Here is a 14,509-nt window from a genome sequence, read left to right on the forward strand (position 1 = left end):
AGTTTTCATTTCCCACCATATTTGCTGTCCACTATGTGACTTTTCAAAGAGATGTGCATTTTTTCCCCCACTTGCAAACTGTAAGGCAGTTTGGGTATTAAAATCAGAGGTCTGCAAGTTATTAATAAGAGTTCAGGAAAGTCTTGAGCATACAGTCGCTATTGAAGATGGAGTTTTTATATCTACACAACAAAAAAATTGGACATCCCCCCAACAAGTACTGTAGTTCAGTAACAAGATTAAAAAAGTAAGCATGACTTGGTTTGTGTTGGTCTCGGTACAAGAGGGTATAAAGGGCACTGTAAACCCATAATGCCTTCATAGTTGCCTTTGCAGTGACATCTGTATGCAAATGGAAAAGAAAAAAAATGATGAGATAATGTATAATAAACAATTGGAAAAGAGATGTTGATATGCAATTTCTTTGTGATTTTTTTTTTCCGTAACAAACATAGGAATATTACATAAATGGGAAGATAAAGGGGGAGGACCATTTATGTTCATTTCCAGTATACTGTAGTTATGTTGTGTGTGGCGTCTCTCAACTTCTGTGCTGAAGTCACATGCGCTCCTGCTATTAAAGCGAATGCAATTGGGAGTCTCTCATATGGTATTAGCATGCCTGATATGCGCCAAAGAAACTTTTGGGAATAGTAGATGTCTCTTTGGAATCACCATGCGTGCCTTCGTGATTGAGTCCTAATGAGCGTGGAACTTGTCAATTAGTCGCACTGTGGGCGTGTCCCTCAGTTCAAGTCGCAAATCTTCAATTACGGAAAGTAAGTCATTGCCCGTATCCCTCTGTAAAAATAAAAGAGAGAGAAAAAAGAGAAAAACTGAATCTGAGGATGGCAACTCCTTGTTACGTATGACTTGTTGAAAGACATTTATGTTGCCAGGTGTTTTCACATCTATGGAACGAAACACTATGGTGTCTGTGACTATCAAAAAAACAGAGAGGCCTTTTTCCCCTGTTATGTCTGTATGTGGACAGCATAAAACAAATTATGATATTTATAGCATAGATTAGTGTTGAGTAACTATGTAGACATAATGTTAGTAGTTTTATGTTGATCATAGAAATGCTTTCAAGAAAGTGATTGTTGTCTACAAAGATAACTCTTGAAGCTCCAATGTAAATATCAGTGACAGTCTTTGAATTTGCCATCTTTTAAGAAAAAAAAAATTGTCAAAATTTATAGGAGTAGAGGTTTTTTTTTCCCCTGATAAAATGAAAGAAGGCCATCACACAAAATATACATGTGCAACTATGACCATGACAGGGAAAACATACTTGAACACAATATATTTTGTATTGATCTTAATCCATTTCTTGTTTTCTTTGCCATACCATGATCTGTTGTTAATCCATTATGCTAATCCCTTATAATAAAAAGGAAAATTTCTGTGGAAATGTGCATGAACAGAAATTGTGGGACTTCTGATTGGGCAGCACTCAAAAAGAAAAAAAAAAACACACAACAACTTATATTTGTTTCTTGACAAAAAAAGCACAAAAAATGTAGGGCCTACTGTATCTTTAATACTTGGGGTTCTTGTCTCACCAACATGGTACTATGATACAAGGGGGAAATATTTCTTCATTATCTACACAGTTTCTCATGTAGGTCTTGTAAGAATACTGAATAGGCCTATATGGTCATTTCACATTTTGGTGAGGAAAGGGCATGTTCTATAGATATTGCATTATACATAGGAGGATCCATGAGATTATGTTGGAGTATTTTTGGTATTTCTATGAGAGTGGTAAATCTATCTCTAATCCATGGTGAAAGCATTGTGGCTTTAGAATATTTGAAAAAAAAACAACCAAAATCACAGCTGGCAGTCAGAAAACCTGTCATAGCAACATGCTTGTGGGTCAAATGCAAACCAGTGATATGCCCTAGAGCTCTCAAAATAGCTACAAGGCTGGGGGAGTTGCCTGCTAGTTGTTGCCCATTGAATGTGAGTACCATTCTGGCACCCAGACTGTGCTTTGAAGCCCCCCCCCCCCCCCCCTTCCCTCCCACCATACCATGTATGATACCGAGTAGTGTGCATAATTTGCATTATTACTCTCCCCAGCACAAAGTATACTTGTATAATATCTTTGTGAAGGGATGAAACACATGTAGGTGGATACATTATGGCTGTTCTGCCAGAATACAGAATACTGTAAAAGTGGGTTCTTTCGCGTACAGATACTTTCGCAGTTTCCATCAGTGCCGACTTTTTTCGTGTGTGTTTAAATTCGCGGTCGGCAAAATCTGTGAATTCACAGTCGGCAAAAACTGTTTTATTTTGCACACAAACATAAACTATAATCCAATTATTCTTTTATCTATTAAATAGAAATTAGAATCAAATGCAGGCTTACCTGAAATCCCGTCTCTCGAGTACTTTATAACATGCGTGTAAAACTACAGTGTATTGTTGCCTAGATAACCTACATTGTGCGGTATCGCTGTGTGTGTGTTGACCATCAATACACTCAATGCGCGGAATCTTTGTGTGTGCATAAGCGCAATAGCATTGTAACAAGCGGCAAGTTCAAAACATTTCCTTGCGTGGTTAATTTCGTGCAACTTTTCAAAACATTTTCATGTGATGTTAAATTCGCGGTTCAACCTCAAAGCGTGAAAAGCGCGAAAATGAAACCACCGCGAAAGAAACCACTTTTACAGTATTTGAAATCAAAATATGGATTATGAGGCACAAACTGTCTTCAGTGCTGGATTCTGGCTGGTTGAGACTCAAGTTCACACTTTGATCTTGAGTCCTTAAAGAATTCAGTCATTATGTGTGTGGTCCACTGGCTGTTTCCATACAATTTCTTTTTGTTTTGTGGGACAAGACATCTTTCGGTATGAAAGGGACCTACATATTGTAGGTCCCTATTGAGGGCAGGTGGTCAACCATGTTTCAGTGTCTAAACTGGCAATTTTATGAAGAGAGGGAAGAAAGATGGAGATGGAGAGACAAAGCAACAAGGGAGGAGAATAGATTGATGAGCATTTACAAATGTATTGAAATGATTGTAGTGAAAAATAATATGTTTAATGGTTTCGTCTTCTTGTTTGTTTGTTTTTTTGCCACAGGGGGAGAAAAACCAGGGCTTTGCATGTCTGTACAATAATATGAAACATGGGCAGACGTCGACGAAAGAAATGGCGGAATTCTTCAAGGAGAGGTAAGAACCCAATGTTTAGTCTTGAAGTGATATTGTTCAGCGCTAAAGATTTGTTGACTCACTGCTTGTGTTGGTAATTACTTATGTATTATTCAAAAATTCATTGTAGATATGTGCACCATGATACTTATATAAAATCATAATATCTACATGTAATTCTCAATGCAATTTTGCATTTGTGACTAGAAAAAAAAGAGGGAATCAAATTCTATACCATTTAAAGTGAAAACTAAGTTTCGGTAAGTGCTTGAGAACCCGTCTAGCACCATTTCATTTTTGCTTGCAATAGATCGAAAGAGTCCACTAAGAAACTTACCTGGCTGACGCGGTTTGCCGGAATGATGAGTCAGTTTGGAGTATTTTGAGAAAAATAATAATAGTAGGAAAACCGACTTTTATTCCAGAAGGCTCCAGACTAACTCCGTCTCGGGAAAAATTCGACCCTACTTCAGACAATTCACATGCAGTAAGTGATCGCCACATTCTACTGGCCACTGCATAATACCAAATGAGGCCTAACTGAATGGACAGGAAAGTGCGTGCTAACGTAATCCTGTACAAAAACAAAACAAAAATGACAGCGCGCGGTCCTCAGTTGCTGAGACGTGCGGTCTTTGGAGTTTTTGTTGTTGTTTATCAAGCGCCTTTGATTGTTTTAGAGGTGCTTGATAGGCGCACACTAATTTTGCATGCGTGCAAAAGAGGTTTTTGATGCGCGCGTTGTAACAACTCGGACCATTACTGCGAGTAGCCAGAACACGAAGCGCTAGTTTATACAGGCCGCTTCCATAGGACAACACTGTACAATCAGAGGGACAACCATTACAACTCATCCCGCCGTCAAAGCGAAGCTGAGTTATCCCCGAGTCCGAGTTTAGCCTGACCCCGTTCGGGTAAGTACTGAGACTGAACCTTTTTGGTTAATATTTCACATTTTCGTCGTTACCCATCGAATATCTTGTAATAGCATCGTTATCCTGCACATTTCCTAAGCATACGTTCACATTTGGGAGCGAAATTTGATAACTTTTGCAGGCGTACCAGAACTTTGTTTGGGCTTTAAACTTACATTTAAATTCATGTTAAAGCACATAGAGCAAAATCTTATTTCAAAGTATATCAGTGCTCGGAGCAAAAAAAAAAGAAAAAAAGATAGATATTCTTTGAATTTCTTATGATCACATTTGAAGAAAGTGTCAACCATGATATTCTTCTGCATGCCACTATTTTTTTTCCATTGATGTATAACCAATCTCTGACTTTAAAAGCCCATTTGTAATTGAAACTGCAGTTTCACAGTTTCTGTGCATTAAAATTCCTTGGTCCATGTAGAGAAGGTATTTAGTGAAAATTCGATGGTCTTCCTAACAGTGGTTCATGAAAAAACACAGTAAAAAGAACTGTGGGTTACAAGCCAAAGAATTGGTCTTTGCTTTTGATGTATACAAGTGGACATCGCCACATCCTGCCAAAACTGGATTTTTCTATTTTATTTTAGCGTCACAGGGACTTAATGATGAACACTGAGAGAGAGAGAGAAAGAAGAAATTATTGTATATTTGTGTGATGTGTATGTTTTTGTGTTTCTGTGAGAGATAGAGAGAGAGATGGGGGAAAAGGATATTAAAAGAGAGATTATCCAGTGTTAAAGATTCAAAGGATCACAATTCATAATTGGCCCAACTTGGGATGTGTTTCAGTGGTAGAATGGTTTGGTAGCTGGTCTGGATTGGATCCAGTCCCTGATGCGGGCACTCCAAAAATAGGGAGTTTTCGCTACACAATGGGAAGACTGAGAATACGCAGAAGCAATCAGCTGTGACAGTCCCCGTACTCGGACGCCCGTCCCCATACTCGGACGCCCGTCCCCATACTCGGACTCCCGTCCCCATATCAAAGCAGTTTGGCTTTCCTGTACAGGACGGAGACGTATGGACAAGATAGCTGATTGGCTGGCTGGCTGGCTGGCTGGCTGGCTGACTCCTGCCCAGCATCGGGACCGAACGTTATTTTGGCCGAGTACCATACTCGTTTTCCCCAGGACGTGTGCAAAGTAAAGTTTGCACACGGCACACTCAACTCCTGGCCGTGTCGCGCTTGCGAAAACTCCCTACTAACCCTTCCAGGAGAACCCTTCCTAGTCCAGCATGTGCAGATTTCTGCTCTGTCTTCATTCTATTGTAAGGGATTGATCAGTTTTGGTTGAGATGGGGATGCAGGTTTCCAGCTTTTTGTGAGATAAAAATGAGAAATCTCTTATAAAATAAGAAAGAGCAGACAATTCTAAGAGGTATTCTAAGTTTATTTGATGAAAATCATTTTGAAATGGCTGAGATATCAAAAAAAAACCAACTAAGTAAAACAAAGAGATCCTTAAAAAAAGTGGGTCCCACCTTTTATTAGGACATCTTTGTGGTGGATATATCTCAGCCATTTCAAAACTAATTTTCATCAAATTATGAATTCCTCTTTAATAGAATTGTATGATCTTTAGTACTTCAGAAGTGGTTTCTAATAATCTTGTAAAAAAGCTAAAATCTGAAACCACCATATCAACCAAAACTTTCCCTTTAACTCACAACATTCCACTCTGTGCCCTTCAAACTTGCCAAGTATCAATAGATATCTCTTCACAAGGATACAGATTGAAATGAACAGTTTTTATCACATTCCAATAACATCCACTTTGACGCATCATTTTTGATATATCTACACATCCCCACGTCAGTCTCCATCTGAGTATATTTATGATAAATGCGACTCTCAAGATGTGTCCAGATCCCCATTTTATTGTGTGGTTTTGAAGAGAGCTGTATCCTACGTCATAAAAAAGGCATTTTCTTCGAACGATTCAGTGGCATCCTTCTCTGGCTCCCTGAAGTACTCGTGCCCCACATCGAGTCAAATCTCATCGGCGGATCCCTTCACAGTGACATCCAAATAGTGCAGGTTTGCAAAATCGTATGACGTCTGCCGTCAAGGAGATTTTTCTTTTTTTCTCTTTTCCAAAGGAGACATGGAGCTGCAATGTGAAAACATTTTAAATGTTTTTAAAGAAACAAAGAGGAAAAAATAGAAGTTGAGATATGTTGCTTTATGCTCTGCGGTTCTCAGTTTGCATGTGAGTTGTTGAATCTAAGGATGCAGGGACACTGTTTTTTGTTTTTTGTTTGTTGGAACCAGGGAAACTTTTTTTTTTTTAAATGATCAAGTTGACTTTTGTAGTAGACTCAAAGTGAAACAAACAGAAAATCAAACATTCCAGCAAAGGCGGACAAATGAAAATAGTATGGTTAAACACAAGTTTGTGAATTATCTTTACTGTCTTAGATAGAGTCCTAATCAGGTATACTATGGATATTAGATGAGGCAATGATCACTCATGCTACCCAAGTAACTCTTCTGTCAGATTGTACCTAAATACCCCTTTCAGAGCAAACCTCAGAGATATTCTTTGAGAACCCCAATATCATTAAAAATGAATTCCGGACCAGTCTAAAGTGTGTCTGAAAAGATGTAATTTTATATAAAGCACAACACTATGAAATTGATCAAATTCAGATAGAAGTTTTTTTGAAGTTGGAAATTGTTAAGTTTACACATTTTTTCGCAAAACAGGTCCCTAACATTTGATGTCAGTATGCAAATGAGTGAGGTGATGATGTCATCATCTGAAAATTTTCCATTATTAATTTATTACACACACATACACACATACACACACACACACACACACAAAATGATAAAACATGATGTTATTCCTGGCTGGATAACTTGAAAATAATGATCAGTTAAATATATTAGGATTTGAGACTGGGGTTTTGCATTGCATTAAAAATGAACCAAAAAAAAAAAAAAAAAAAAAAAAAGAGAGAGAGAGAGAGAGAAAAAAAAGAGGTATAGTCAAGATTTTGTGTACGAGCTTCGATGTATTTGGCAAGTTGTGACGCGATGACATCACCTACTCATCTTATTTGCATATTGATACTGACTGTTCAAAAAAAATGTTTTTTTTTAAATGTTTTATAAAAATTATCAAGACTTTACAATTCAAACTTTCTTAATACTGTTGTACATGTCATATCTATTCAGTTTTGATCAAATTTTCACTGTTGTACTTAAAATACTTTACACCTTCTTTTAATATCAAACTAAGTTTTAAATGGTCCAGAATTTCCATTGAAGAGTATTTTGTAAATGGGAGATTGTAAATTATGCAAAGTCTGAAACTAAGGCTACAATTTGTAGAATATGTTTTTCCATCAACTATCAACTACAAACTGGTTAATTGTGTGCTGAGTATTATTCACATAGGAATGATTTTTGTGTGGATGCCAAACTGTGGGATTGGCCTTGTTCCAGTTACCCATGATTAACCTCTTTCGACCAGATTCTGAAATCCCCATAGATGTACTGTTCCATGAACTGAAATTTTCATGTTATGTATGCGTGGAAATTTTTGCAAATTGCCACCTGAGACATTTTCACATGTTGTTGATTTTGTGGTTGTAAGGATCTCATAATTGTTTCTTCACCATGCCATTTATATAAGACTGAGTACATGTATTATAAAGATATTTAAGCAACAATACTAGTACTAATTGTTTTCACTCTGTGATTTATCTGTACATAAACAGGCAGTGTGATCTGCATTCAAAATACTGTTTACAAATTATGCGTTGTTATGCCCGAGATATCACTATCTTAATATGGCCCACATGGTGTGCTGGACCTACAGTACTAGTTGCACGTGATTCAGCTCAGGAATAGCTTGATTTTTTATATATTTTTTAAATGATATTTTTTCATGGTGTTGTTTTTATCTGGTGTTTTTATAAATTAGTGTGTTGATATTTTCATGGTTCAAACGTAGTTTGTAAACAGAGTGAACCACTAGGCTCTCATTGGCACTGTGTAAACAGGGCCATAGGTGACTTTTGACCTGTATTACAAAGGGGCGTGTTTCGGAAGGGGTCAGCTAGAATTCAGGACTGTCTCTGGCAGGAGACTAGCAGAATCTTGCATGCAGAATCAAACAAAAATACATTATCAATGCACCTGATATATTGTGGAACTTCTGGCCTCTTGTAGAATGACGACAGTGAAAGAGGGCCATTGGGGACAGTCATAAAGGTGGTAGGGATACCGTACCCACCTCCAGTCTGTCAATTATTGGTAAGCATTGACAGCCGTCTCAGTTGTTCCCATTCACACACACTCACACACACACACACACACACACACACAATTAACAGTTTTTAAAAAATAATTTGGTTGCAAGGCCCGAAGGGGATTCAAAAACGTTTGATTTTTGTGTGTGGACACGAGAAAATCATTAACTCTCGTGATATGCATCACAAAAACCATTCCAACTTGGTTTGAATTTTTTTTTTTTCTCCTTAAAGGGGATGGCTAGTAACTGATCAGTGGGAATCAGTGGGAATGCTGGGTGATGATTGTTCCAATCCTTGTGGGATTCATTTAAGAGTACATTATTGTTGTGTGAAAATTGTGCACTTCAGAATGATCTCATAATATTCAAGTAACGTGCAGTTCAATGTTTACACGTTAGCGTGCCTGTACAGTGTCGGGGCGATCGTTAACCAATGTAATGGGTACTCTGGTTTATTGGGGTAAAATGTGCTGTTATTACCGACTTGATACAATTGAACCTACAATTGTAGAGCACTGCATCGCGTGCCTTTCTATGATTATGACAACTTTAATGCGAAGCATTTTTGAAAGGAATGACCTAAAGATATGATAATAGAATATCAAATGGACCTGATTCTTTTGTTAAATGTTATTAAAAAGGTTAGGAGAAAGATTTATAAAGAAATGTAGCTTGGCTTTATGTTCATGGAATTTATTGAAGATGATGACTCTTAGCATTGATAGATGATCTGGAAAATTGGTAATCATCAGTAATTTGTTCTCATCCATTGTGATATTTCATGGTTTATCCCCACTGTTATCAAACAGGCAACACGATCAAGCTTGTCTGTACATTGAAGCCCTCCTCCCATCTTATACTGTTGCATACTTCCCACTACTCAGCAATGCGCCAAGATAGAATCGTAAAAGGAAAGCCAAAAGTCTGTGCACTTTATACTGGAGCCTCGCACAGTCAACAGATGGATGTTGACTGAAGCGTCTGTAAACGTGCGTTTGTGTTTGCGGATCAGTGACAGCAGTGTTTACCGTATTTTGAGGACATCTTCATTCTTGTACTGTAGGAAGGGAGTCATGATACTGTATACAGTATGTACAACTACACAATAATTATGTACAATGTGTAGGCCTATACATTGGAGGGTCGTTTACACTTACAGTAAATACCACCGTATTTGAAATACCATAGTATTTCGTTTGGTATTTGTAATGTGAACGCAAGTGCCTCATGAAATACAGTGCAAAATGCAGTGGTATTTAGGGTGGTAATTCAAACTTTGTGCAAATTACGCATGTGATATTTGAGTGTGAATCACGTCATGAATAACAGTGGTGTTTTTCCTCACGTGACCATACATTATACAGAATTCTTTGTCTTCTCAACGTAGGAGATACGCGTACATGTATGTACAGTGCTTACCTTGGACAAGTGTTTTTTCGGGCCAGAAATATTGTCATATTTTGTGAACAATCAGCAGTACCAGCTGTACGTTAGTATCCTTTGTATGGTGCACTCCCGTTAAAATTAACACTGTTATAACACGGTTATAACGAATTTCCGGTTATGACAAAATAAAAATTCAGGCCACAGCATTATCGGCTCTACGTATTTCTATTGTTTATTTGTTGGGTTATAATGAAATTTCGATGTAACGAAAGAAAACTGCCAGTCCCGAGGATTTCGTTTAAAGGACAAGTTCACCTTCATAAACATAAGGATTGAGAGAATGTGGCAATATTAGTAAAACACATCATTGAAAGTTTGAGGAAAATCAGACAATCCGTTCAAAAGTTATGAATTTTTGAAGTTTTTGTGCAGTACCCGCTGGATGAGAAGACTACTGCAGTGTATGAATAACTTAGATGTCACATGCGTACAACAATATAAGGAAAATATAAAGAGAATTTCACAAAATTCCGTCTTTTGAAAAAAGTACACATTCCCCTGACTCGTTACCGATAAATGTTATGGGTAATATTATTCCCCCTGCCTTTAGAAAGAGGCAAGTCAATTGCTATTTTTTTATTATGCGAAGAAAGTGAAAATATGTTGAATTTTCTTTTATATTTTCTTTATACTGTTGTACGCATATGACTCACAAGCTGTAGTAGTCTCCTCATCCAGCGGTTCCAACACAAAAATTTAAAAAATTCATAACTTTTGCATCGATTGTCCAATTTTCCTCAAACTTTCACTGATGTGTTCTACTAATATTGTTGCATTTTCTCAATCCTTATGTTTATGAAGGTGAACTTGTCCTTTAATATAACGGGAGTCCACTGTACTGTGTTATTTTGCCAATCAGAATGATGCCAACAAATCACTGTGGTGTATCCATCACCATGGTCAGTTAACATTCTGGCTTCCAAGTCACAAAATGGCAAGGTTTATAAAGGTGTAATGTAATTGTAGAACTGAAGGGGTCGGTGCAATATAGTGCTAACCCACACAATAGTCATTTTGAGATAATCGCTGTTGAATCTTTGGAAAGTCCATACATTGTACATTAATAAAACATGAATGCATGCATTTTTTACCATCTTATTGGTTGAATTCAAATATGATATTTTCACAGAGGTTACAGTGAGGGATAAGGATTATGAAAATGCATGTAACTCAATTTTGACCAAATTGTGTGTTAGCGCTATATTGCACCGACCCCTTCAACTTATTCACCAGTATTTGTCCTTGCGAAATGAAAGCAGTGATATGAGAACCCTGTGAAGTGATGAAATATTGAATGACAGTTTATGCACTTTGTTATATTTGGTGTGAGATAATTTTTTTTTTTTTAATGACACAAATTTATAGAACCAAGTTAGCAGAGTGAGAAGAAAGGTACATTAGTTCACAGCACATGCACACACACATACACACACACACTTACACACACAAATACATACACACACACACACACACATCTTTTGTCTTCTTTGTTTTTTTGAATGGTATTACTATGATGCTCATGGGTACAGTATGCCATTTTCTGTAGTTTGTTACCTCACTCAGTTTTTGTGCAATTTGACTTGAAGTTGGCATTTGGAAGTGGCGTGATGAAAGTGGCATTGTGTAGTGACATTTCAGTATGTGACAAGTTTTGCATATAACGTGTACCTCTATTGTATTACGATTTGTATAGATCTGTTTTCTTCCGTTCCCTTCAATTTCTGGGGAATTGTCCAGTGGTTGTACATGTACCTTGAAGATGAAACAGGGAATAATTTTCCAACTCAAATTTGATTAGCAATTTCAGCTGATGAACAATATTTCACATGGTATCCTGTACACTTCTATGGAAGAAAACTGCTACACAAAAGATAGTTTGTGTAGCAGTGGTGTAAAAGTGCATAGCAAATTGCGATGCGATACCTGGAAAATTATTCCCTGTGAAAACATTTCATACTAATGAAAAATGTGAAGGCATGCTTTGGCTCTATTGCAAGAATGTGAAAGACATGGAATATTTGAAAATGCAAATTAATTCCTTTGTAATGTTATGAATTTTAGAGAATTCCATATTCAGACAGTATTAGGTCTCAATCCCAACATTCCTCCTTTCCTTCTTCTCTCCCCCTTCACCCTTTCCTGAGCCCCTTCCTTTGAAAAGAAGTATGATTATTGCACAAATTTAAAACCATACAGTTTATGATTTTTGAACCTATTTCTTCCCACCTACTCATACATATTCTGTACTTGAATATTGTGATTATGTTGTTAATGTGCTTTGGAATGTGATCTTTGCTAAGAAAAAAATTCTGTGATGCAGTATCAAATATTCATACATGAAATAATTTGTTACCAAGTATACATAACATTGACATGCCTTACTTTAGAGAGCTTATACCCCTTTCAGTAACTCCCCTGGCTAGCGCCAGGCCCGAGCTATAAAGTCGTAACATTTTGAGTTGATGAATGGGTCGGGCCAAAGTGGCCCGCGCCAGGAGCAGGCCAGGAGCGGGCTATTTTGGCGCTGTTGCAGCTAGCACCAGGCATGGGCCTGGCGCTGATCGAAGAGTTTATGAACGATAGCAGCGCCAGGCGCGGGCCAAAATTCCTTTCACGGTCAAAGGTCACAGCTTACGGTGCTCAGCTCATAAGCACGCGGCATGCACATCAAATATCGCGCAAAAATGCACTTCCGCTCTGTCCATGACGTGTTCAGTTACCATGGCAGTTATCCCTTACGTGGCTGAGTTCGTGAATGGGTCATCGTAAAAGTAGCGCGGCTCTGCTGTAGTTACTGAACGCAATTTTTACTGCTTGCCACGGGCCAAATTAGCTCGGGCCAGGAGCTGGCCAGAAATGCATGAGTTACTGAAAGGGGTATTAGTTTTATGTCACAAGATTGCTCTTAAAAGCATAGCGCTGGCAAAATTCAGCCAGGGCTGTATAAAATTGTCCCAGACCTTTGATCCCTCCATTTCATCAGGAATAAACATGCCATATAATTTGTGAAGTGGGTCCCCAGTCCTTGGCTACAACTTACAAGGTGAAATTCCTAGCTGGTGCTACATGTAGGTCAGAGTGGAGCTTTGATACAAAATATGATGGCATCTCTTATTTATGTTGGCAGGAAAATGGAGTTGACATTGCCAATCACGTATCATGCTTTAGAATATAAAAGGCCTGTTCACACTGGTACAGGTATGCTGAGAAATGAGGTTAGGTCCAAGGTGTAGGCCCTACACATTTTTAAACAGTAACAGATTGCATGTAGACATAGATGAGAAAACTGAATTGTAATATGACAGTCTGGAGGGAAATACAAAATTGAAAATGCAATGGATTAAGTGTAGGCCTACATAATTGTTCACAAATTATGTATTCAACCATGACCCCCCCCCCCCCCCCCCCAGTACAGAGTGTGTGGAGTAAAGTCACGTTTACATGGGACACTGATTTTTTTTCCCCAGCCTATGTCAACACAGCACATGATGGTGCTAACAAGTGTGCGCAGTTGCAAAGTATCAGATGCAGATGCTAATGAACATTATCTCTCATGGCAGCCAGCTAGCTTTAATACTCCTTGAGAGCAGAAAGTTTACAATGCAGAGTCTGTCAAGTGGTGTTCGGACTGAAGAAAGCGCTTTCGCTTTTATGCCTTTTCTCACCACATTTGAAAATGCTCGCATGTTAAAAGTCCAGTCTAAACCTCACTCCATGTGTGTGAACGTGCCCACTGCATTAATGCTTTACTACTTGAGCTGTGGTTTGGTTCCTGTAATAGGCCTACATCAGTGTTGTGGAGCATTTTGTAGATCCTGATGGACACCTGATCTTTAAAAAGAGGATGTAAGACTGTTAATTGATACAGGAGGTGAAAGCTTGTGTATGTGCCTTCTTCAATACCTGAAACAGTTATGATGCAAGTGGGCGTATTTTCTTTCATTCTTGTTTGATATTTATAACCATGATTTTATGATGGGTGGTTCCCGCTTCAAAGAACAAAGAAAAAGGATGTTTTCATCCCCTGAGAGGAGAAATGCGTTACAAGAGAGGATTGGATATGCACCGTGTAGGAAATGGTGGGCAAAGGCTGTGTCTTCACATTTAGCATCTCGTCCCCATGTACAAATGCAAAGATGATTTTATCAATGTCTCAAAACCAAAATGGATGGGATTACAGTCTATCAGTCCACTCGGTTATCTGTGGAGGTGAAGCCATCTTGTACCAGATATGAGAAATCTGAATTGAATTTCTTGGAGGGAGTTCTAGGAGCAAGGGAACAAAATTTAGGCTATTGCAAAGAAACCTGCTCAGAGTCAGAGTGGCTCCATTTTCTCTCACAGACTGCAATATCAGCCCTGATGTGATACATTGTATGTGCATGCCTTGCACGGTGTATCGATGGAAAGCAGAATGTTGTTTTGCAAAATTTCTCCTGGTGAGGCAGTGCATGCACAAACACATTGGTGAGACAGTTACTTAAGGAAAAAACAACAACAACAACAACATTGAAAGGAAGGTACTAGCATGCGATGCATGCATGAGGAATAGTTGTAGTTGGGTTAGGGAAAAAAGAAAAAGGATAAAAGTAGCTTCTTGTCTACTTAGGAAACGGGAGAAAACAACCTGTGAGTGATCTGAATGGCAGTCAAGCGGGGTTTTAAATGCATTCAGAGGGCGCAGTGCGGTGTTTCTT

The 14,509-nt window shown here is 38.2% G+C and overlaps 1 protein-coding gene across 12 annotated transcripts in view; it reads left to right on the top strand.

Annotated features, from left to right (window-relative positions):
- The window catches only part of LOC139708761 (F-BAR domain only protein 2-like), a 155,712-nt gene that overhangs the window by 31,143 nt on the left and 110,060 nt on the right, over positions 1-14,509 (top strand). For all 12 annotated transcript variants that reach the window (XM_071620696.1, XM_071620701.1, XM_071620702.1 and 9 more), the window contains exon 2: positions 3,102-3,193. In XM_071620696.1, coding sequence (XP_071476797.1) covers positions 3,102-3,193 — 92 coding nt within the window. The remainder of the gene's footprint in view (positions 1-3,101; positions 3,194-14,509) is intronic.

This window comes from Diadema antillarum, unplaced genomic scaffold (assembly GCF_040938485.1).
Source record: "Diadema antillarum isolate AM-2024a unplaced genomic scaffold, OU_Dant_1.0 seq00001371_RagTag, whole genome shotgun sequence".
Taxonomy (NCBI): domain Eukaryota; kingdom Metazoa; phylum Echinodermata; class Echinoidea; order Diadematoida; family Diadematidae; genus Diadema; species Diadema antillarum.